Below are 21,596 nucleotides of genomic sequence, written 5' to 3'. Positions count from 1 at the left end.
GAATGGAGTTGTATTTGTTTTAAGCAAAAATGCCGGAGTATAAGAGTTGGGTCTCACACAATGCATAACAACTGAACACATTTTATATCATTTGGCATGTGTATAGTCATTTGCTTATCAGGTAATATCATGATATTTATTGATGTTATCAACCATATGGTCCAGCCCAGGGGTCGGCAACCTTTACCACTCAAAAAGCCATTTGGACCCGTTTCCCACAGTAAAGAAAACACTGGGAGCCACAAAACCCTTTTGACATGTCAAATAAAATAGCGCTGCATATAAACGATAATGTGTTGCATATATGAAATCAATGAACGACTGCAGAGAAAAAGAAATTACATTTCTGCATGCAATCGAAACATTTTGAAGTCCGACAAAAAGACATTGGGTTGAAGGTTCTTTCAAGTAAAATTCTCATTGTCTATTTGAATCCTTGTATTTATGAAAAAAAAAAACACCAAACTGAAATTCTCCACCGGCAGCAAAGTAAAATTGCGTAAAAATGCGACCACTCTCTGCGTGCCGTCATCCTTTTACTGGCGCGTGCAGTCAGCTGTCAACCTTAACAATAAAAGGACTATTTCACTGAACAATGAAAAAATATGAATATGTGCTAAATAACAGGCAATTAAAATGTTAATCAAAGGTGGTTAATGTGATTTCTGCTCCTGAACCTCATCTTTACGCAGGATCGTAAGCTGTCATCTGTGAGCGCGAGCGATTTCTTTCAAAACGAACGATCTAAAATCAAATACATTTTAAATAAATGCACATTAATTATTTTCAGGAGCCGCATCAGAGGGATGAAAGAGCCGCATGTGGCTCCGGAGCCGCGGGTTGCCGACCCCTGGTCTAGCCCTACTGGAAGTACATGTACATGTTGAGCATTACCAGAAGAAAGAATAGCAGAAAGAAGAAGTTGTGTGCTGAGCAAAAGACTTTTTAAAAAAATAAAATGTCGTATTTAATTTCTTAATGTTTTTGACTGCATTTAAAGCAGCAAAATTCATGTGTGCATTTGTGGGTCAATTTAGGCTACAGGAGCTGACAGTGTGCTCGGAGGACAATGTGGATGTTCATGACATAGAGCTGATGCAGTACATCAACGTGGACTGCTCCAAGCTAAAAAGGCTGCTACAAGGTTAGCTTCTACTGTTCTTACAAGTTTACTTCATCAGTCTCAGAACATCTTAAAAAGAACACACTCCATCGTGGTCTGTGTTACACATTCGAAGTTGTCACACATTTCAGATGTCAGCTGTCTTATTTTCTCAGAGCTGATCTGCGGTATCTTTACCCAGGCATTGCTACGATCCATTAAAACAGTTGAGGCTGGGTAAAGGACTGTGCCAGTGCTTCTTCAAGAGTTCTTGATATACATAAAGAATTCCTGAGAGGAATTTGTTACATTTGAGAGTCAGAAATGAAATTCAGATAGAGGTTTGTGATGTATCTGTTAATTCTTTTGTTTGCTGTAATGCTGTTTTTTTCTTTTAGAAACTGTGCTGAAGTTTAGAGCTCTCAAGAAACCTGCTCAGCTAGCAGTCATCAACAGTTTAGAGAAGGTACTTGTACGACGCTGTTTTTGTCCCAAACTTCACATTTAAATGGTTCTTACAAAACCTTGACTCGACTGTAGTAGTGTACAGTTACAATAAATTCAGTCATTTATATGCACTATGCTGATGAATAGCTGTAATGTCAACAGTACTTTAGCAGTTGTTATCATTTTTTTGAGAATTGTTTGAGCGCTCAGTTGGCCTATTCTTAGGTGGATAATTCACCGGTGTACCGCTTCTTATACTGTTCTGTCTACAGGCATTTTGGAACTGGGTCGAGAATTACCCAGATGAGTTCACCATGCTCTACCAGCGACCACAGGCAGATATGGCAGGTATGAATTGATTTAAACCATTCAGTCTAATTTAGATTTGATTGGTTTCTTTGAGTGAATAATCAGTTCATTGTCAAATCTCACATTCTGCCCATGATTTAATTTGACTTTGTTCTTCCAAACAGTGCTCTACAGGTGCAAATTGTAACAAGTAACCAAACCAAGCCAGTCATCAGTGATTTATCATATGTACTTTAAGCTCTAGCTGAAAGCATATTTTTAGTCAAGGTCTTTATTTTTAGACTGAAAACACAGCTAGTGTAATAGTACATTTTCTGAAAATTTCATTAGAATAGTGTTTGTAGATGGGTGTCTATGATGAGATCTTTTTTGAATAATCAAGCTAATACCTGATAGGTAATGGTACTGCATCACATTGATACTAAAATCTAGTTCTGACAAAAAGTAGTACCTGTCCACAATGGCACAATGGCCAAATATAATCACAGATATTAAAGAAGAGCCACCTCAGAATGAACAGTTTGAACAAATCAGTGATGCTTAACACATCTCCACATCTTCCTCCAGTCCCAGCCTGTCACTTACTCTCAGATCAGTGTGATTTTTTTTTTTTTTCAGGCTGAGTTGAAAGGGGAAGTTAAGACCACATTTTATCTTGAATATGCTACCTCTCTAGTTAAAAGATTGTATTTCAATCCAGACACACCCCTTGAACTTTTCCACATTTTGTCACTTTCTGACCACAAACATAAATATATTTTATTGGCATTTTATGTGAAAGACCAACACAAAGCGGAACACAATTGTGAAGTAGAAGGAAAATTATACATGATTTTCAATTTTTTTTTCTCAAATAAAAAACTGACAAGTGCGCATGCAAAAGTATTCAGCCCCCCAGTGTCCCCTGTGGAACTGCCTCTCCCTGCAATTACAGCTGCAAGTCTTTTGGGGTCTTTACCAGCGTTGCACATCCAGAATTTTTGCCCATTCTTCTTTGCAAAACAACTCAAACTCAGTCAGATTACATGGAGAGCGTTTGTGAAACGCAGTTTTTAGATCTGCCACATGTTCTCGATTGGATTTAGGTCTGGACTTTGACTGGGCCATTCTAACACATGAATATGTTTTGTTTTATACATTCCATTGTAGCTCTGGCTTTATGTTTAGCGTTGTTGTCCTGCTGGAAGGTGAACCACCGTCCCATTCTCAAGTCTTTCGCAGATTCCAGCAGGTTTTCTTCCAAGATTGCCCTGTACTTGGCTCCATCCATCTTCCCATCAATTCTGACCATCTTCCCTGTCCTTGCTGAAGAAATGCACCCCCACAACATGATGCTGCCACCACCATGTTTGAAAGTGGGGATGGTGTGTTCAGAGTGATGTGCAGTGTTAGTTTTCACACATAACGTTTTGCATTTAGGCCAGGCATGTCAAACTCATTCCATAAAGGGCCGTGTGGCTGCAGCTTTTTGTTCCAACCAAGGAGGAGCACACCAGGCTGGAATCAGTTAATCAGCTGATCTCAGTCTTCAGCTGATAACTAAGTGATCCCTTGATGTTGATTGGTTGGCCTGGTGTGCTCCTCCTTGGTTGGAACAAAAACCTGCAGCCACACGGCCCTTTATGGAATGAGTTTGACATGCCTGATTTAGGCCAAAAAGTTCAACTTTGGTGTCATCTGACCAGAGCACCCTCTTCCACATGTTTGCTGTGTCCCCCACATGGCCTCTGACAAACTGCAAATGAGACTTCTTATGGTTTTCTTTCAATAATGGCTTTCTTCTTGCCACTCTTCCATAAAGGCCAGATATGTGTAGTGCACGGTTAATTGTTGTCCTGTGGACAGATTCCCCCACCTGAGCTGTGGATCTCTGCAGCTCCTCCAGAGTTACCATGGGCCTCTTGGCTGCATCTCTGATCAGTGCTCTCCTTGTTCGGCATGTAAGTTTAGGTGGACGGCCACGTCTTGGTAGGTCTTCTGTTGTGCCATACTCTTTCCATTTCTTGATTATGGATTGAACAGTGCTCCGTGAGATGTTCAAAGCTTTGGAAGTCTTTTTACAACCTAACCGTGCTTTAAACTCCACAACTTTATCCCTGACCTGTCTGGTGTGTTCCTTGGACTTCATGATGCTGTTTGCTGACCAATGGCCTCTTAACAAACCTCTGAGGCCATCACAGAACAGGTGTATTTATACTAAGGTTAGATTACACACAGGTGGACTCTATTTAATCATTATGTCAACATTTGATCATTCAGAAATCATCAGGCAACTTCTGAAGGCAGCTGGTTGCACTCAGAGAAAACAGGGCTGGATACTTTTGCACGCCACACTTTTCAGTTTTTTATTTGTGAAAAAAATTGAAAATCATGTATAATTTTCCTCCTACTTCACAATTGTGTGCCGCTTTGTGTTGGTCTTTCACATAAAATGCCAATAAAATCTATTTATATTTGTGGTCAGAACGTGACAAAATGTGGAAAAGTTCAAGGGATATGAAAACTTTTTCAAGCCACTGTATGTCTGTAAAGATTAGCTTAAAAAACACTTCCTCCTCTCTTTTTTTCTTCTTCGTTATGAAGCACCAGCGGCGTTGCCAATTGTTTTCACCCTTTTAATGTGGTTAATATAGTGTTATTATAGTGTTCTTAAAATTAACAAAATATCCAGTTCCAGAGACCATCTAGACTGTGACTAGAAAACAATGTCATAAATGCCCTTTAGAAGACTATTGTCACATTTCTGTGAAGATTCTCATTCATCCATATCATGGTATTTTTAAGTGCCTTAAAAGGCAACTGGACATTGAGGTTCTCTTAGGCTTCTCCAGTTCTAACTGACTGTCGGGGAGTCCCAGGCAATATTGTTCACACCTTGAGAGTTGAGATGTGAGTCACTGACCCAGCCATCATGTGAGTCATTAGGGTCACATGAGTCATGGTGTGAATGGGTGATAGGTTGCCTGGGGAGGGATCTCAGGACTACATGGTAAGTGGCTCACAAGAGGTGTTGTAGACCACCTCCTCTGTTGGTCATTCTCAGTTTGCTGTAGTTGGCTTCTTTCACTCCTTTTTCAAACCATCGGTCTTGTCTGGCCAAAATGTTATGACTCATGACTCTGAAGGTGTGAACGATAGTGCAAGAGGATAAATCCCTGGGACCAGTCCAGCTGCCTTTTAAAGCACTTGGAAAAACTACTACTGTTAAAGTCTGGAAATTATTTTTTGCATGCAAAAATACATTTGCCATTGAATATCTTAACTTAACATTTTATAAGCGAACGTATTTGGGGTGAAAAATGCATATATAAAACAATACTAGGTCTATATGTACGGGATGGTATGGCATGTTTTGGTTAAAAGTTAATTGAATTTAATTAAGTTAAACTAAACAACATTTTTTTTTCTATTGGAAGGGTTTCAATTATGTCTGCTTGTGGTAAAGGTTTGGTTCTATTCCCATGTTCCCATAAATTCCCATGGAAAGTTTCAAACTTCAATATTCCCAGAATTATGCAACCCTGCCCAGAGCCATGTAGAGAAAGGGTTAGGATTAACCCTCTCTCTCAATGATGTTGGTTATGCTACAATTTACCATGTTAATCATGTTTGGTTTTATCTTTATCCTTAAACCAGTGTGCCACCAGTGTTAAAACATTATATAAAGGATTGGGGAGTTTAAATTTTGTGTTGTGAAATATAGGCAGTATAATCAAAAACACAGATTGTCAGCTACACAGGTTTGTTAGTGGTTGAGGCAGTTTTCTGATGTCTAGCACAATTGAGTTGCTGTTATTAATTGTCTGTGTATTGGTCATGGTGTGGATTCAGAAGCTGCAGAGAAGTTGTTTGACCTAGTAGACAGTTTCGCGGAGAGTGCCAAACGGAAGGCAGCTGTGTGGCCACTGCAGATCATCCTCCTCATCCTCTGTCCAGAGATTACACACACCATCTCCAAAGACACAGTAGAAGACAGCAAGGCTAACAAGGTGGGAAGAAAGCACACACACACATACACACACACACACAGAGACTGAGTAGAGCACTCACACGCCCTTTCCTGTCCTGTTGTATCTGCAGAAACTGTTTTTGGACAGTTTGCGGAAAGCTTTAGCTGGCCAGGGTGGCAGTAAGCAGCTGATGGAGAGTGCTGCCATTGCCTGTGTCAAACTGTGTAAAGCATCCACCTACATCAACTGGGAGGATCACTCAACCATTTTCCTCCTGGTCCAGTCCATCGTCATGGATCTTAAGGTCTGACCAATTACTAAAAACTGCCTTTTCTCTCTTTGTGTCAAGTACCGTTCATCTTCTTTGTATCCATTTTGGTCACAGCAACTACAAAATTAAATCATTTGAAACTGAAAAATGTTTTGATTAATTATTTTAACTCAAAGGAAAAAGGAGACCGTACCACCTGATGTCAATACTGATATATCTGCATTGAGCTAATATCTGCTGGTAAATACTAGTTTTGAACATCACTAATTTGGTCAGTTCATTAATGCATGGATGTTTTTAATCCATTGAAGATTCATGCTCTATGGCCTTAGGGAGGGTTTTGCTTTTTTAAAAGGTAAAACATAATGTTCCCTCACCCTAATAATTTTTAATTTGGGTGGGGGAAAAGGTTAAAGTTTGTTTATACTGCTGGATGCTGCTGGATGGACTCCAAGAAATGTTCCAAACTTAGATTGAAAGACTTTATATACTAACCAGTTATTTCTCTCTATGAGCGTAATGTGACGAGTCTGAATTCCATCTCACCAGAAATGTCCTTTTGAATAACCTGAAGTGACATAGACCCTCCCTTTCCCACCAGGCTCTCCTGTTCAACCCAGCCAAACCATTCTGGAGGGGAACGGGCAGCCAGAACGCTGATGTGGAGCTCATGATGGACTGCTTTGTTTCCTGTTTCCGCATCAATCCTCACAACAACCAGCACTTTAAGGTGAAAAGAAGTGATATTCATTTGTTGTTTTCTATATGTAACATGGAGCAGATACATAATATAAGTAGCTCTAGTTAATTCTTGTGAGTGTTTCTTCCTTGTCCCAAAGGTCTGTTTGGCCTCCTCCTCTCCCTCCACCTTTCACTTTGTCCTGGTCAACTCGTTGCACAGAATAATCACTAACGTAAGTCTGCAAAGTTTTTTTTTTTTTTTCCAAACTAGTGATGATAGAATAGTTGTATGCATTACTTGTCATATCTTGTCCTGTGTTGCCTACTTTCAGTCCCACCTGGACTGGTGGCCAAAGATCGATGCAGTGTACTGCCACTCCGGAGAGCTTCGCTTTATGTTCTCTGACACCCTCAACCGTGTCATCCAAGGTGTTGGCACCCATGCTCCATTACGCATGACACCGGTGAGAGAACAGCGACATGTTACATTACTTTACTACATGACAAATCATAGTCAGTGTGAGACTGAGGGTTAAGTCTGAAAAATCTGAAAATACATAGAATGGATGAAAATGTATACGAGAATTACAAAATTAAGTTTTTTAGTCTTAGGTCATTATCACGGCAAATACCAGTTTCAGTGGTTTCTCTCAGTTCATTCTAGTTCCCAGATTTAGGCAATTATCTTATAGACTATAACATTAATACTGCTGATAGGAATGACTATTAAGCCTACAAAAATAAGACTGATGTTGTAATGATTTCAAATTGTCCTTTAGTTTATAATGAACATGGTTATTTAGTAATATATGTTTTTGTGGTAATGTTGTAAAAAAGACAACAATGGAGCTATATGGCTCACAGGAATAAGATATATCAGTCTACACAATGCTTGTAGTAGATACATTCAGTGTTGAAAAATGTAGAATATATATCAGTGGAACATTTTTTCATCCTCTAGTCAGCACCTAAATCAAATGGGAACAAATTTTTATATAATCACGTTTTACTTAGAATTTAGTTTGCCTGCATCCATTCATAGTGTATAATCCGCAACAATCCACTCCAGGTCACAGTTTTCTTCAATGCAAGTTGAAAGCAGTATGACTGAATCTAATTGGAGTTCCCCATGTTTTCTGTTCCCACAGAGTCTTACATTCAAAGGGAAGATGACCACCAGCCTTAAATTCAAAGAGAAAGCCACAGAACTTGACACTCGAAGTTACAAGTGCCTCCTTCTTGCTCTGGTCAAACTTATCCACGCTGATCCCAAACTCATGTTGCATGTGAGTCTGCCACAACATTCATGCCATGTCTTGTTTTCTTGCATTCATATTGGGCTGAATGATCCCATTGTGGTTTGATATTTTGACAGATATTGCAATTGCGGTGAGTCATGATTTTAGTGGGACTGATAATTTTGCATTTCATTTTTACTGGGAAAAATTATGATAATGAAATTTTTGCTAGGGCCTGTACCAAACTAGCATGTTCCCTTACACCTGGAGAATGCTATTGATAGGCCAGGTGTCATTTATAATGGTATTTTGTGACACTTTTTATTTTTATCAACTTTCTGAGCTCAAACTTGCTTCTAATTATTTTTGTTCTGTGTGTGTATTGTTGTCTGTCAGAACCCAGTGAAGCAAGCTCCAGAGATGCAGAGCAGCACAGCAGAGCTCATCACTGGCCTGGTGCAGCTAGTGCCTCTAACCAACACCAACCAGCTGTCGCAAGAAGCCATGGAGGTCAGACACCAAACCCACAGTTTTACTAAATTTACAACTAATGCTTCTGATTTTTATGGCAGGGGACGTGGGTACAAACTTTTTTTTCTCACAAATCAGATTTTCAGTAAACATTAACAGCATTAAGAACATATTTGTACTATTCAATTCAAAGAGGAACTCCAGATAGGTAGTTTCTGAAAAATGTTTTAGTCAGTTGACTCTTAAAAGACAGATAAGAAAAAGACTAGTAAGATTCAAGATTCTTTATTGTCATTGAACATGACATGTCAATGAAATTTTCATTGCAACCCCCATGTAAGAAACAAGATAATAAGAAAGATTAGAAAGAATAAAATTAAGATAACTACAATAAAATAAAGCAACATGCAATAAAAATATTCGTAAATGCAATTAAAAATATACCAGAATGAAAATATACTAAGGCAATGAAATATACTAAACAATAAACAAAATATGCCAGTGAAATGTGCCAACAGAATAAGATATATCAGTGAAATGTGCCAACAGAATAAAATACACAAGCAGAATAAAATATACACAGTGGAATGTACCGACAGCAGCTGAAATATACTAAAATGAAAATAAACAGTAAACAATAAAATATACCAATGAAATGAAATGTGCCAATATACTAAAATGTATATAATTAGTTAAGTGTGTGTGTACTTAAATGTTAAGTACACAGAAGGTGCAGGTGGAGGTAGAGGTGTAGGTGTAAAGTGCGGTGTGCAGTGGTTCACAGTTCTCACAGTCTCTCACTGCAGTGGGGGGCTGCTGGGGGTGATAGCTCTGAAACCTCTGGGGAAGAAGCTGTCCCTCAGTCTGTTGGTGGTGGTGCGGATGTTCCTGTACCGCATTCCTGATGGAAGCGGTACAAACAGTCTGTGGCCCAAATGGCTGGGGTCCGTGGCGATGGATCTTGCCCTCTTCCTGACCTGGCCTTCATATATAGAGTCTAAGTCAGGAAGGGGGCAGCCCACGATGCCCTGTGCAGTTTTAACCACCTGTGCCAGTTGTTTCCTCTCCTGTGCCGTGCAGCTGCCATACCACACTGTCACACTAAGGCAGAGGATACTTGTAGAAGTTGACGAGCAACAAGAGGAGAGTCCAGCCCGTTTCAGTTTCCTGAGGAAGAAGAGCCTTTGTTGTGCCTTCTTCACCAGGCGGGAGGTGTTCATGGACCAGGAAAGATCAGATGTGATGTGGAGGCCCAGGAACATAATGTTGTCCACACGCTCCACCACTTCTCCGTCCATGAGGAGGGGGGCCTGATCCGTCTTCCTGGACCTCCTGAAATCCACAATGACCTCCTTGGTCTTCCCTGTGTTCAGCACCAGGTTGTTGGCTGAACACCACTGGGTGAGCTGGCGTGTCTCCTCTCTGTAGTGGGTCTCGTTGTTATCTGAGATGAGACCCACTACTGTATTGTCGTCCGCAAACTTCACGACTGTGTTGGTGGGGTGGATGGCAGCACAGTCTTGAGTAAACATGGTGAAGAGGGCTGGGCTGAGCACACAACCCTGTGGCGTGCCCGTGCTGAGGACCAGTGGGGGTGATGTAGTGTTCCCTATTCTCACCACCTGAGGCCTGTTGGTGAGAAAGTCTCTGATCCAGTGGCACAGAGACGCAGGCAGACCCACTGCGTGTAGCTTCAGCGCCAGCTTGTCTGGGATGACAGTGTTGAAAGCTGAGCTAAAGTCTACAAATAGCATCCTGACGTAGGTGTTGGGCTGCTGCAGGTGGGTCAGGGCTGTGTGCAGGGTGATGGAGACAGCATCCTCTGTGGACCGATTCCCTCTGTAGGCGAACTGAAGGCTGTCTAGGTCCGAGGGGATGAAGCCTTTGATGTACCTGAGAATAATCCGCTCAAAGCACTTCATGATTACCGGGGTCAGAGCAACAGGCTGGTAATCATTCAGGCAGGTGACGGATGTCTTCTTCGGTACCGGAATGATGGTGGAGGACTTGAGGCACTCAGGAACCGTAGACAGCTGCAGGGACAGATTGAAGATGTCCAGGAACACTCCTGCTAGCTGGTCAGCGCATGTCCTCTTGCCTGACACCTTATCCGGTCCTGCAGCTCTGCGGGTATTGATCCTCCTCAGGGTGGATGTCACCTGGTGCTGCTGCAGGACGAGGGGCTGGTGCTGCTCCTCCAGCCGGTGTAGGTGTGTAGCTTCTCTGCTGCATGATGTGTCGAAGCGGGCAAAGAAGCTGTTTAAGGTGTCAGGCAGGGTGGGGTCGTGGCTGGCGAGCAGAGTGTTAGGCTTGTAGTCCGTCATGGTTCTGATGCCTCTCAACATGTTCTGGGGGTTGTTGTTCTTGAAGTGATCTTCAATTTTGTTTTTGTACCGTAGCTTGGTCTGCTTCATTCCTTTCTTCAGCTCTGCTCGAGCCCTGCTATAAGCCAGCCTGTCACCCGCTCTGTAGGCAGTATCCCGGGCTTTCAGCAGGGACCGCACTGTGCTGTCCAGCCATGGTTTCTGGTTGGGAAACACTGTGATGGTCTTGACTGGGAGGACAGCATCAGTGCAGAACTGAACATAGAACAATACAGACGATGTGTACTCCTCAAGGTCTGCCTCTTCTCTGAACACAGTCCAGTCTGTCAGCTCAAAGCAGTCCTGAAGTGCAGAGGAGGCCTCCTCAGTCCATATCTGTATTATCCTGGTGGTCAGCTTTGTTCTGCAGGCCAGAGGCTTGTAGGCAGGAATAAGTTTAACTGAGATGTGGTCTGACATGCCCAGGTGTGGAGCTGCTACAGCCTTGTAAGCAGCAGGGATGTTGCAGTAAACCAAAATGTTACTGTCTCTGGTAGGAAACTTTATGTACTTGTGAAATTTGGGAAACACCGCCTTTAGTTCAACGTGATTAAAGTCTTCTGCCACAATCACAGCCGCCTCCGGGTTGTTGTTCATCTGCCCGCTGATTAGGCAGTACAGCTCCTCTAATGTTAACTTAGCATTAGCCCGCGGTGGGATGTAAGTGGCCACAATAACAATGGACGAGAGTTCCCTAACCAGCTTGAACAGTCGGCATTTCACCGCCAGGTATTCCAAATCAGGAGAGCAGAACGTGCTGACTATGCGTGTGGCTGTACACCAGGCATTGTGTACATACAGCGCCAAGCCTCCGCCTCTGCTCTTACCTGAAGCTGCAGTCCTGTCCGCCCGGAACAGAGAGCGCCCTGCTAGCTCCACCGTTGCGTCCGGGATGTTGTCGTCCAGCCAGGTCTCTGTGACAACGGTAACACAGCTGTCCGTCCGGCGAGAGACTATCCTTAGACGGACCTCGTCGATTTTGTTGGTGAGAGACAGGGCGTTGGTGAGGAAGAGACTGGGGAGAGCCGGTCTTTGAGGGTTAGCTTGTAGCCTAGCACGCACGCTGGCTCTCTTGCCACGCTTTTGTTTACGGTGCCTCCTCCGTCTCCTTGGCAGCAGTGGGGGGATGGTGGTGGGCTCTGGGGTCCGTAGCAGCTCCGGTGGAATAAAGTCCAATTTAGGGGGTGTGTGAAGTCCGAACTGTACTCCAAAGTTCCACAGTTCAGACCTGCTGTACTGTGTCAGAGCTTCCAGAAGAGTAGTAAAAGTGGAAACGAGTAAAAACAAACAAACAAAAACGTAAACACGGTAGCTACGAGCCGCTGCGTCTGCACGCGCCACCATCTTGGAACCTTGAATTAAATTGGAGAAAAGCAGCAGAGGTTGAGAAACCTGCTTCCTGCAGGTGTTTCAATTAAAAAGCCCATCATAATTGTGCCCTTTAAACTGCTGGAATGATTTTAATGTGAAACATCTGTGCTGGAAGTTTTGCATTCACTGCTTAGTTTCATTGAGCACAGTAGTGATTGTGGAAATATTTTAAAAACAAAAGCATCTTCTGTGTTAAGTACAAAGTGTTCTCAGCAGAGTGGTGGGAATGACTGTCATTGTACTGATGCAGTTAGAGCTGTGAAAATGAACATTATCATGACTCTATCAAGACTACAAGTAAATATGGAGCAAGTGTATTCACAGCAAACAGCAAATTAAAACAGAAGCAGATCAGAAAACAGTGAAGCTTCTGACTGAAATGTGATGCTTACTTTTAAAAAAGAAAACAGACAAAAATCAGAATAAAAGGTGTCTCTATTATATATTCTCTCTGCAGTTAAGGTAAATAACTGCATACTTAATATATGTATTTGGTACGTAGATGAAGTCTGTGAAACACAATTTAAGACATTTCGTTTTTGTTGTTTTTCTTTTGTCTTAACTTTTTGCATTTCTTTTGCATTCATTTATTATTTTCTGTGAAACCTCCACTAAGCACAAAGAATTGCTTGTATTGCCTCTTTCTGGTTCTTTCTCTACTTCTTCTCTCATTCCCTTTCCTCTGTCATGTCTGTTTCTAGGCACTGTTGGTACTGCACCAGCCAGAGACCATAGAGCTGTGGAATCCTGATTCTCCTATAGAGACGTTCTGGGATATAAGGTACTCAACAATCTTATCTTTCCATTAAGAAATGGCTCAAATCCACAGCCATACCCATGGAACCACAGTTGTTTGCTCTGACTCAGCCGAGACATGGTAGCTTTGCAGCATCTTCAGATCTCTTCGCATTTTTATATATTTTGTTTTGATTACCTTAAATTTGACAGATACAATATGTGTTTAAAAGAAAATATTTTGGGATTGAAGCCAGAAACCTAATTGGATTTGATCTCTCCCTCTGTACTGTGCTGTATTGTGTGGTCTGTGATGGTTGAGTGAGTCAATGTAGCTGATTGTAAATTGTTGCAGATAGGCTTTTAGGCATGTGGGTTTTTAAAAAAAAATATATGACACAGTGGGGGCCCTGAGCAGCTCCTTCAGTCACAGACTGAAGACACTCCAGTGTGTAAGAAGGAACGTTACCGCAGGTCCTTCATTCCATCAGCTGTCAGATTATTCAACTCCAGCATCACTTTTTTTGTCATTTATGCCAACATATGCTCATATCCTTCACATGTTGAGCATTATTACATATTTCCTTTACATTTTTTGCAGTATAATTTTTTTTACTGTTTTGTATATTTTCTTTTACTGTGCAATAGTATTAACACTATTTATTATTATTATTAAAATGAGCTGAAGGAAGCATACATTTTCTTCCACAGTTATTGCGGCAATGCATATTTTTTATATATTTTTCTACATATTGTTTTTCTTTTATATAGTCGCTTATATATGCATACATCTCTCTTGCTATTTTTCTTTCCAACTGCTATTACATGCTGCTGTAATATCCAAATTTCCTCCAGCTGGGGATAAATAAAGGTTTTTTTTTTTTTTTTTTGTAATCTTATCTTATAAACTTGGTGTGAGATGTATCACTTAAAGTGCACTAACAATGTTGGACAGGCTTCACTGATCGTTGTTGTCCAGCAGGACAGGTATAATTTGAGTGGCTGATAAATATTTCTCAGTAGCAGTATAGTACAATATAGAGTGTCTTCAACCACATTAGGTTTGTGCTTGTTATTTTACATCACCACCTTACAGATGAGCATGATTTGTTTGTTATGGCCAATCAGCATTGGTCATTTGAACATTTGAAATCATTAAAAAAAAGAGTTCAGATTAGCACTAGTGGTTTGAGATTTATAGTAAGCATTCCTAATCAGCAACAGCAAATCTTCATGACTCCTAATGTTCTAAACTTTACAGGGAGTTGAAATTTGTTTCTTTCTTCAGTTCACAGGTGCTCTTCCTTATCTGCCGCAAACTGATTGGCCAGCAAATGGTTAATGGGACAGAAGTTCTCAAATGGCTGAGGGAGATCCTCATCTGCAGGAACAAGTTCCTGCTCAAGAACAAGGTGCAGTCCTGTTCCTTAACTGTTTCAACAAGCTGCATTGTTAGTTACCAAGAAAGTCAGCAGTTAGAGGTAATGACAGACAAGGGCCATTTGGCACAGGGCAGTGAAAATTACACTGGTACAAGCCACGTGCATACTGAGAAGTGGATTCATCTTGGAGTCTGTTTTCCAGTCTGACAGGCAGAGTTTTGGTGGCTTGAAAGGTTTAAGATTTGGTATGGCACACTGTCTGTGAGAAAAACAGTGTGTAAACTGTATTTTTGTTCCTCAATCATTCCAGGAGTGTGCCACTATGGGTGGTGGTATTCCCATCTGCCGACAGGCACAAACAAAGCTGGAGGTGTGTCTCTACATGTTCCTGTGGAGTCCGGACACCGAGGCGGTTCTGGTGGCCATGTCATGTTTCCGCCACCTCTGTGAGGAGGCCGACATCCGCAGTGCCGCTGACGAGGTGCCAGTCCAGACCATCCTGCCCAACTATGCCACCTTCAATGAGCTGGCCTCTGTCAGCAACATGATGGGAACAGGTCAGTACTGCTAGTCCCACCCTCTTAAACCTTAGTGGATAAAGTTTCTCACCTTGAATACTACAATTTAGCTGAATGTTCAGCATTGCCACTCCCCTTCTGACATATGGGTTTATCATTCAATGAGTTTATGTATTTTCATGATACAAATAAATTATACATCCTCACAGATTTTTTTCATCAAACATAAAAACATTAATAAAGCCTATGTTCACTTCCATTAAGAATATTTTTTGTATAGTATAGAGGAGAGAAAAGAACTATGTAATACTATAATATAATACTTCAGTCTTTGGAGACATTTTCCAGCCTTGAAAATTTGTTGCCCGATCTTATATACATTCAATTCGAGCTTTGAGTGGTGAGCCTGAGTTGAGCTGAGGATGAGCAAGAACTGTAGAAAAGACCGCAGTCTCAGCTTGGTTTGCTTCAGAGGCTTAGGGTCATTAACTGTGCAACATACATTCGAGAGGGTATTTAAAACTCCAGCCAAAGACAAGACCAAAACATCTTCCTTGTCTGATGGAGCCTGTGAAGTATCAAACTAACTGTTTACAGCCCTAACATTCTTGATATTTGTGAGCTCCGTTCCTCATCCCATTGCAGTTTGATGTGATCTAAGGAAGGAGATTTGCAACATGAATTGCCTCACATAGAATGGCTACTACAGCCTTGGGTGGGTGGGTCAATGTTCAAGCTGTTCTGCAGGGATGCCAAAGATGGATAATTATTATTATTATTGTTGTTGTTGTTGTTGGACTTACTTACTTACTGAGTTATTTATTCAGACAAAACTTCAAAGATGCAGATACTGAAAGAAGTTTGACCTGGGAATGGCCTTGTCGGCAGTTGTTGGAAGGACATTAACCTATAATTACTAAAAAGGTCTCATCTTTTCTCTTGTTAGATGACAGAGGCAGTGAACCAGTGGTATAGCAACACAAATTGGAGAGTTCAGTAGTTCTGAATTGCAATAATGCAGTTTCAAATGGCAGAAGAGAGATGGCTTCAACTTCCTGAAAACTTCAACAAGTTTAGAACATTAGGGATCATGATGATTTGCTGTTCTCACACAATTGAGGCATTAACTGTGGGAAACAGGTTGAATCACTGGACAAGGAATGCTTACTACAAAATCTCAAACCACTAGTGCTAATCTAACCACCTACCTTGCTCCAAAACACCAGATTATGGAGATTTCCTGATACAGTGGATATTATGGAAGTAAAACGTATGGCTAGAGGTCTAAATGGCTCCCAGTGGAACTCACAAATTCTGCAGGCTTTGCCAACTTGAGGACTTAGACTGTCAGTTTCCATAAACAGTTTGGTTCTTGTTTCCTCAGGCCGTTCCACCTTGCAGAAGAGGGTGATGGCTTTGCTGAGGAGGATAGAACACCCTACACCAGGAAACATTGAGGTAACAGTTGAAATTGCAGTGGGTTTTACTGTTTTCAGTGAATGACTCACTGTCAGTGATCACAGCAAGGTGTCAAAATTCACCTTTTTAATTGTGAAAACAAAATGAAGAAAGCAATAAATACTTAGTTAAAACGATTTCAAATACAAAGTTTAGTTTCAAAACTCAAATGTTTGTTCTGTAAAAAGGCATATTTGCAGTCACATTTTTATTTACCAACCAATAGAATGTGAACCAAACAGTATATATCAAAACCATGTACTTCCATTTATATGATTTCCGGTTACATTTTTCATTACTCAGATTTCTCAGACCGCTGCTTGTGCACTGTTGTTAATTTTACTTTTTATTTTTTGTTGGTTACATTTTCAGGCTTGGGAGGACACATATGCTAAATGGGACCAGGCCACCAAACAGATTCTCATCTCCCCCAAAAACAAGGCAGATGATGGGCAGGTAAGCAGGCAGGAGAAGGGGTCTGTCTCCTCAATGTACCTTTTTGAATGATGGAGTCATGATGAATTCAGTGCTCCCCTTATTCAACTGTTGCCTGTTGGTAAATTAGGCATTGGGTAACAACAGATCATTAAGTGATGTATTTAAATACTAGGACATGATTTTTAAAAAGAACTTTGTTTTTATTGAGTATTCAACTTAGCAGATAAATTCTGTTTTTTCACTTGGATATTGCCCCAAGGAAGGTCTTAAAGGGGGTGGCCCTCATGTAGTTTGTAGTTTTAATTTGTCAGCTCCAAATGCAGAGATTAAACATCTTCTTCACTCTTGTGACAACCTCAGTCCCTGATGTGTTTGGGTAGCAAGGGAGTTAACTTGACTACATACCTTGCACCCAAGCCTTTTGTCCTTACTTATAAGCCACTCATTCTGTGAGCAAAAATACCCTATTTGGTTGTTTGACCAGCAGTCTGGCCATTCTTGTTCTCTGGAGTTATTGGTGACATCGCTGGCAACAGGTGAATCAGTAACCACGTCTGTCTAGCATTACTGCTAGCTGGCTGCTCGTCACTTGCAAGATTAACGTTGTTGTCCTGTGTCATCTTCACTGGGTCCATTACCAGTCCGGGTTCTCTTTTGGCCCTTTTGTGGGTTCAACTGGTTTCAACTTGCGCTTATGTTTGCATTCGTCTTCTTCTTCTTTTGTGTTATGTTTGCATTCAACATCCAAGAGATCTCTTCTTCACTTCCTTTTTCTGGCACACTCGAATTGCGAGCCCTCCTCACAGGGGAACGCCTCACGAGGGGGAGGCGTGTGGCAACTACCAGAGCACACTGGGTAATGTAGTATAGCCATAGGATTATGAGTATCACAAAGCCCAAGAGAGAAATACATTAAGAGAGGGTACTTTGGGCTTATGTGAAGTCCCGGTACACTGTAAAAAGTCCCGTTACGCTAGAGGCTAAAATTGAGAAGTGCTCGTACTCCGTACCGGTGTGTACCAGCCCACTTAAAACACTGGATGAATTGTCCTATCTCATACAGCAGTGGTGTGATTTAGGTTAAACTTTATCCACAATTTACCCGTCTCAGACAATTTCTTTTTGATCTGAGAGTAAAGCCTCTGAGTTGGCACGAAATCCGTGCCCGTGTTTCTTCAAGACATGTCTTGACTTCATTCGGAGCTGTTTCAGATACCACCACAGTTTTCAAGCCTGTTGGATTTTCTTGTAGCCACAAACTGGATGTGCTTGTAATAAGAGTACCTTGGAATCCAGTCTGAGACAAGAAAAGAACAGTATCCAATGAGAGGGCCTGGGAAACCAGAGGCTGGGCAGGGAGGGACAGAAGCAGTGGATGCATGCATGCACACAGAGAATGATATTGTTAATGTAGTACTGTAAGATTCATGAATAATAAAAAGGAGATGTGGAGATGTTGTATGACATATCAATGCCACACAAAATATATACAGAGAGAGAGGTAGACACAGAACAGGAGGTCCTGCAGCTATGAGGTCAGCAAATTTGTGGGATGGTGTTTGTATATCTTATGTCAGTAAAGCAGTGAGGTAGTAAAAAAAAAAGCATACCAGTTCAGTTGCAGCATATTACAATAATTTGATTGTCAAATTCTAGTTAAACGTATAATATGTGACATTCTCTGTCTAAAAACCCAAACTCATTATTATGAATTAATAATGGGGCATGTGTGACCCTGTGGGACATGCTTTTTTTTTTCAACGTACTGGAATATGTGTAATTGCACATCCAGTGCAGTAGGCGGCAGTGGTGCTCTCATTGTCACAGTGTGCACAGGGAGTATAAGCTCTATTGTGTATGTTTTTTTTTTTTTTTTTGCACTGACATGCGCACACACAGCACAGAGTGGGAGATATGAAGTGCAATGAACAAACCCTCAAGAGACACTGTGTAGAAATATTTAACAGGGATGAAAAGAAAGGCAGAGAGAGACAGAGATAGTGAGACAAACGAAAGTCATTAGAAAGTTAAGCCGAGGAAATATGAAAAAGCGTATGTAGCTCTTGGCTTCAATGTGACTACGGTGGGAGACGGGGCAAGGCCGGTACTACATATTTGATACTACCCCACTGAGGTCCTTCTGAGTGTGCAGGACACTGTGGTTGCATCTGCAGTCTTTTACTTAGTGGTCTGCTGCGGCTGTGGGAGAGCTGGCTCTGTCCTAGGCTGCCCTCTGGACACCATTGAGGAGGTAGGTGAGAGGAGGATTTTAGCCAAGCTGACATCAATCATTGACAACCCCTCTCACCCCCTGCACGAGATGATGGGGTTCTAAAGCAGCTCCTTCAGCAACAGACTGCTGCGGGTCCTTCATTCCAACCGCTGTGTGTGTGTGTGTGTGTGTGTGTGTGTGTGTGTGTGTGTGTGTGTGTGTGTGTGTGTGTGTGTGTGTGTGTGTGTGTGTGTGTGTGTGTGTGTGTGTGTGTGTGTGTACGTACCGTATATAGAGAGAGAGATTTATTTTATTTTATTTATTTTTTTACTGTGAATAACCCAAGGAAAGGACACTTTGTATATAATGTACATAGCCTTCTATTGTTGATTTTGCATTGTATATTTTTCATCTATTGTTGTTTGTTTTATCTTCTTTGTGAATTTGTTCTGCTTGTTCTGTTTTCTACATCTCCTTTTTAATATACTTTTGCAAAAAGTGAATTTCCCCAACATCACATCAACAAAGTCTTATTGTATCCCTTCAACCCTTATGCCTCTGATATCATAACTCACCACCTAATTGGCCTCAGGGCTGAGGAGTAAATACAGCAAATTGGAGAGGGGAAATCAGGCAGCCCTACTTTGTTCCCCTCTCCAAAGCAAAAAAAATGAAAGATTCCTGTTATCTTTATGTGGGCTGTAGGCTTATCATGTAAGGTCAAGTCAGTCCAATAAATTCACATTGAAAGCCAAATACCAATACCAATACCATAACCATTGATTTAGTTTTGTCAATTTCAGGTCCTTTTTATATTGTCCTGAGTTTGTTTTGGTTTGGTGCATTAATCCAGTTCTATCTACATGGATGAGGTCAGGGTCGGAAACTGAAATAGTATAATCAAATACTTTGTAATCCAAATTGAGAACACTGATGGTGATAGTTACCACATTCTTGCTTGTCTTTTTGTCCTCCTTTGGAATAACTGAGAAAATTGGCACCAAGAGTGTGGAATTTCTCCTTTCTGTTAGATCCAGGTAAAATCTGTTGAGCAGTCATGGAGATAATTGTGGTTTAAGGGACTACTCTGTTGTAAAACCATCTGAGCCCTGGGATTTTCCATCCTTTAATTCAGAGATGGCCAAATTCGATTCTTCATCAGAAACCGGTTTTGATATATTTTCATTTGGTATGCTTGTGAGTATGGGTAATTCTAAAGAATTTAAAGTGTCGATATGAGACTCCTCCGAGAATTATACTTCTGACAGTTTTTCTTATAAGTGGTGTTTTCCACCTGTTGTTTGCATAACTTGTACGACAAATACTTCACTGAACTACTTCCTAGTTCTTTTGTTTCAGAAAAATAAACTTTTTTCTAGGTTTCCTGTTATATACATTGTTAATTTCACCCTCTGATTTTAATGTTTGCTTTTAATCTCTCCGTTATGTTTTAATCTTGAGTATATTTGAATTCAGTTTCCTTAGTATTTTCCTTCCCTTTCTAGAAATCGAGACATAGAAATTGGACTATGGAGTGACAGATCAATCGTTGCAATGTTACTCATTTTCATTTATCATGAACCTATCCATTTTAAGTATGAAAAAGTATTGTCCCCTTTCCCAATTTCTAAAATTCTTATCTGTTCTATTTGGTGTGAATTCAGATTCGTACCCGATCTATCTTAATAATTTGCTTCGTATTCTGAGGTCATTTTTCATGATTAATTCAAACGAAGCTTCATTGATACATCCAACCATGGATTTGCCCCTTTTCTAATATGTTTTCTCAAATTGTCATCCCCTATTATAGCTGGTAGAGGAACCCTGTCTGTTGTACTGGTTTCGATTTTAAAATAACACATCATAGATCTGAATGAATGAAATATTCTTATTAAATACTTTGTTCTTTATGTAGTTGAATGTGCTGACCACACAATCACACAAAAATTATCAAAGGAAATTAAATTTATTCATCCATGGAGGTCTGGATTTGAAGTCACACTCAAAATTAAAGTGGAAAAGCACACTACAGGCTGATCCAACTTTGATGTAATGTCCTTCAAACAAGTCAAAATGAGGCTCAGTAGTGTGTGTGGCCTCCACGTGCCTGTATAACCTCCCTACAACACCTGGGCATGCTCCTGATGAGGTGGCGGATGGTCTCCTGAGGGATCTCCTCCCAGACCTGGACTAAACCATCCGCCAACTCCTGGACAGTCTGTGGTGCAACGTGGCGTTGGTGGATGGAGTGAGACATGATGTCCCAGATGTGCTTAATTGGATTCAGGTCTGGGGAACGGGAAGGCCAGTCCATAGCATCAATGCCTTTGTCTTGCAGGAACTGCTGGCACACTCCAGCCACATGAGGTCAAGCATTGTCTTGCATTAGGAGGAACCCAGGGCCAACCGCTCCAGCACAAGGGGTCTGAGGATCTCATCTTGGTACCTAATGGCAGTCAGGCTACCTCTGGCGAGCACATGGAGGGCTGTGTGGCGCCCCAAAGAAATGCCACCCCACACCATTACTGACCCACTGCCAAACTGGTCATGCCGGAGGATGTTGCAGGCAGCAGAACGTTCTCCAAGAACGTTCTCCAGACTCTGTCACGTCTGTCATGTCATGTGCTCAGTGTGAACCTGCTTTCATCTG

At 41.3% G+C, this 21,596-nt stretch overlaps 1 protein-coding gene across 5 annotated transcripts in view; it reads left to right on the top strand.

Annotated features, from left to right (window-relative positions):
- The window catches only part of nf1a (neurofibromin 1a), a 123,665-nt gene that overhangs the window by 12,002 nt on the left and 90,067 nt on the right, over window positions 1–21,596 (top strand). For 4 of the 5 annotated variants that reach the window (XM_041940003.1, XM_041940004.1, XM_041940002.1 and 1 more), the window contains exons 5-19: window positions 1,038–1,144; window positions 1,501–1,568; window positions 1,822–1,897; window positions 5,690–5,847; window positions 5,939–6,112; window positions 6,681–6,809; window positions 6,919–6,993; window positions 7,093–7,224; window positions 7,909–8,046; window positions 8,395–8,508; window positions 12,905–12,984; window positions 14,227–14,350; window positions 14,631–14,877; window positions 16,223–16,296; window positions 16,669–16,752. In XM_041940003.1, the coding sequence (XP_041795937.1) occupies window positions 1,038–1,144; window positions 1,501–1,568; window positions 1,822–1,897; window positions 5,690–5,847; window positions 5,939–6,112; window positions 6,681–6,809; window positions 6,919–6,993; window positions 7,093–7,224; window positions 7,909–8,046; window positions 8,395–8,508; window positions 12,905–12,984; window positions 14,227–14,350; window positions 14,631–14,877; window positions 16,223–16,296; window positions 16,669–16,752 (1,780 nt within the window). The remainder of the gene's footprint in view (window positions 1–1,037; window positions 1,145–1,500; window positions 1,569–1,821; window positions 1,898–5,689; window positions 5,848–5,938; window positions 6,113–6,680; window positions 6,810–6,918; window positions 6,994–7,092; window positions 7,225–7,908; window positions 8,047–8,394; window positions 8,509–12,904; window positions 12,985–14,226; window positions 14,351–14,630; window positions 14,878–16,222; window positions 16,297–16,668; window positions 16,753–21,596) is intronic. The other variant, XM_041940005.1, reaches the window with a different exon arrangement.

This window comes from Chelmon rostratus, chromosome 7 (assembly GCF_017976325.1).
Source record: "Chelmon rostratus isolate fCheRos1 chromosome 7, fCheRos1.pri, whole genome shotgun sequence".
Lineage (NCBI taxonomy): Eukaryota > Metazoa > Chordata > Actinopteri > Chaetodontiformes > Chaetodontidae > Chelmon > Chelmon rostratus.
Note: the sequence above shows the minus strand (reverse complement) of the source record. Positions and strands in the feature narration are given on the sequence as shown.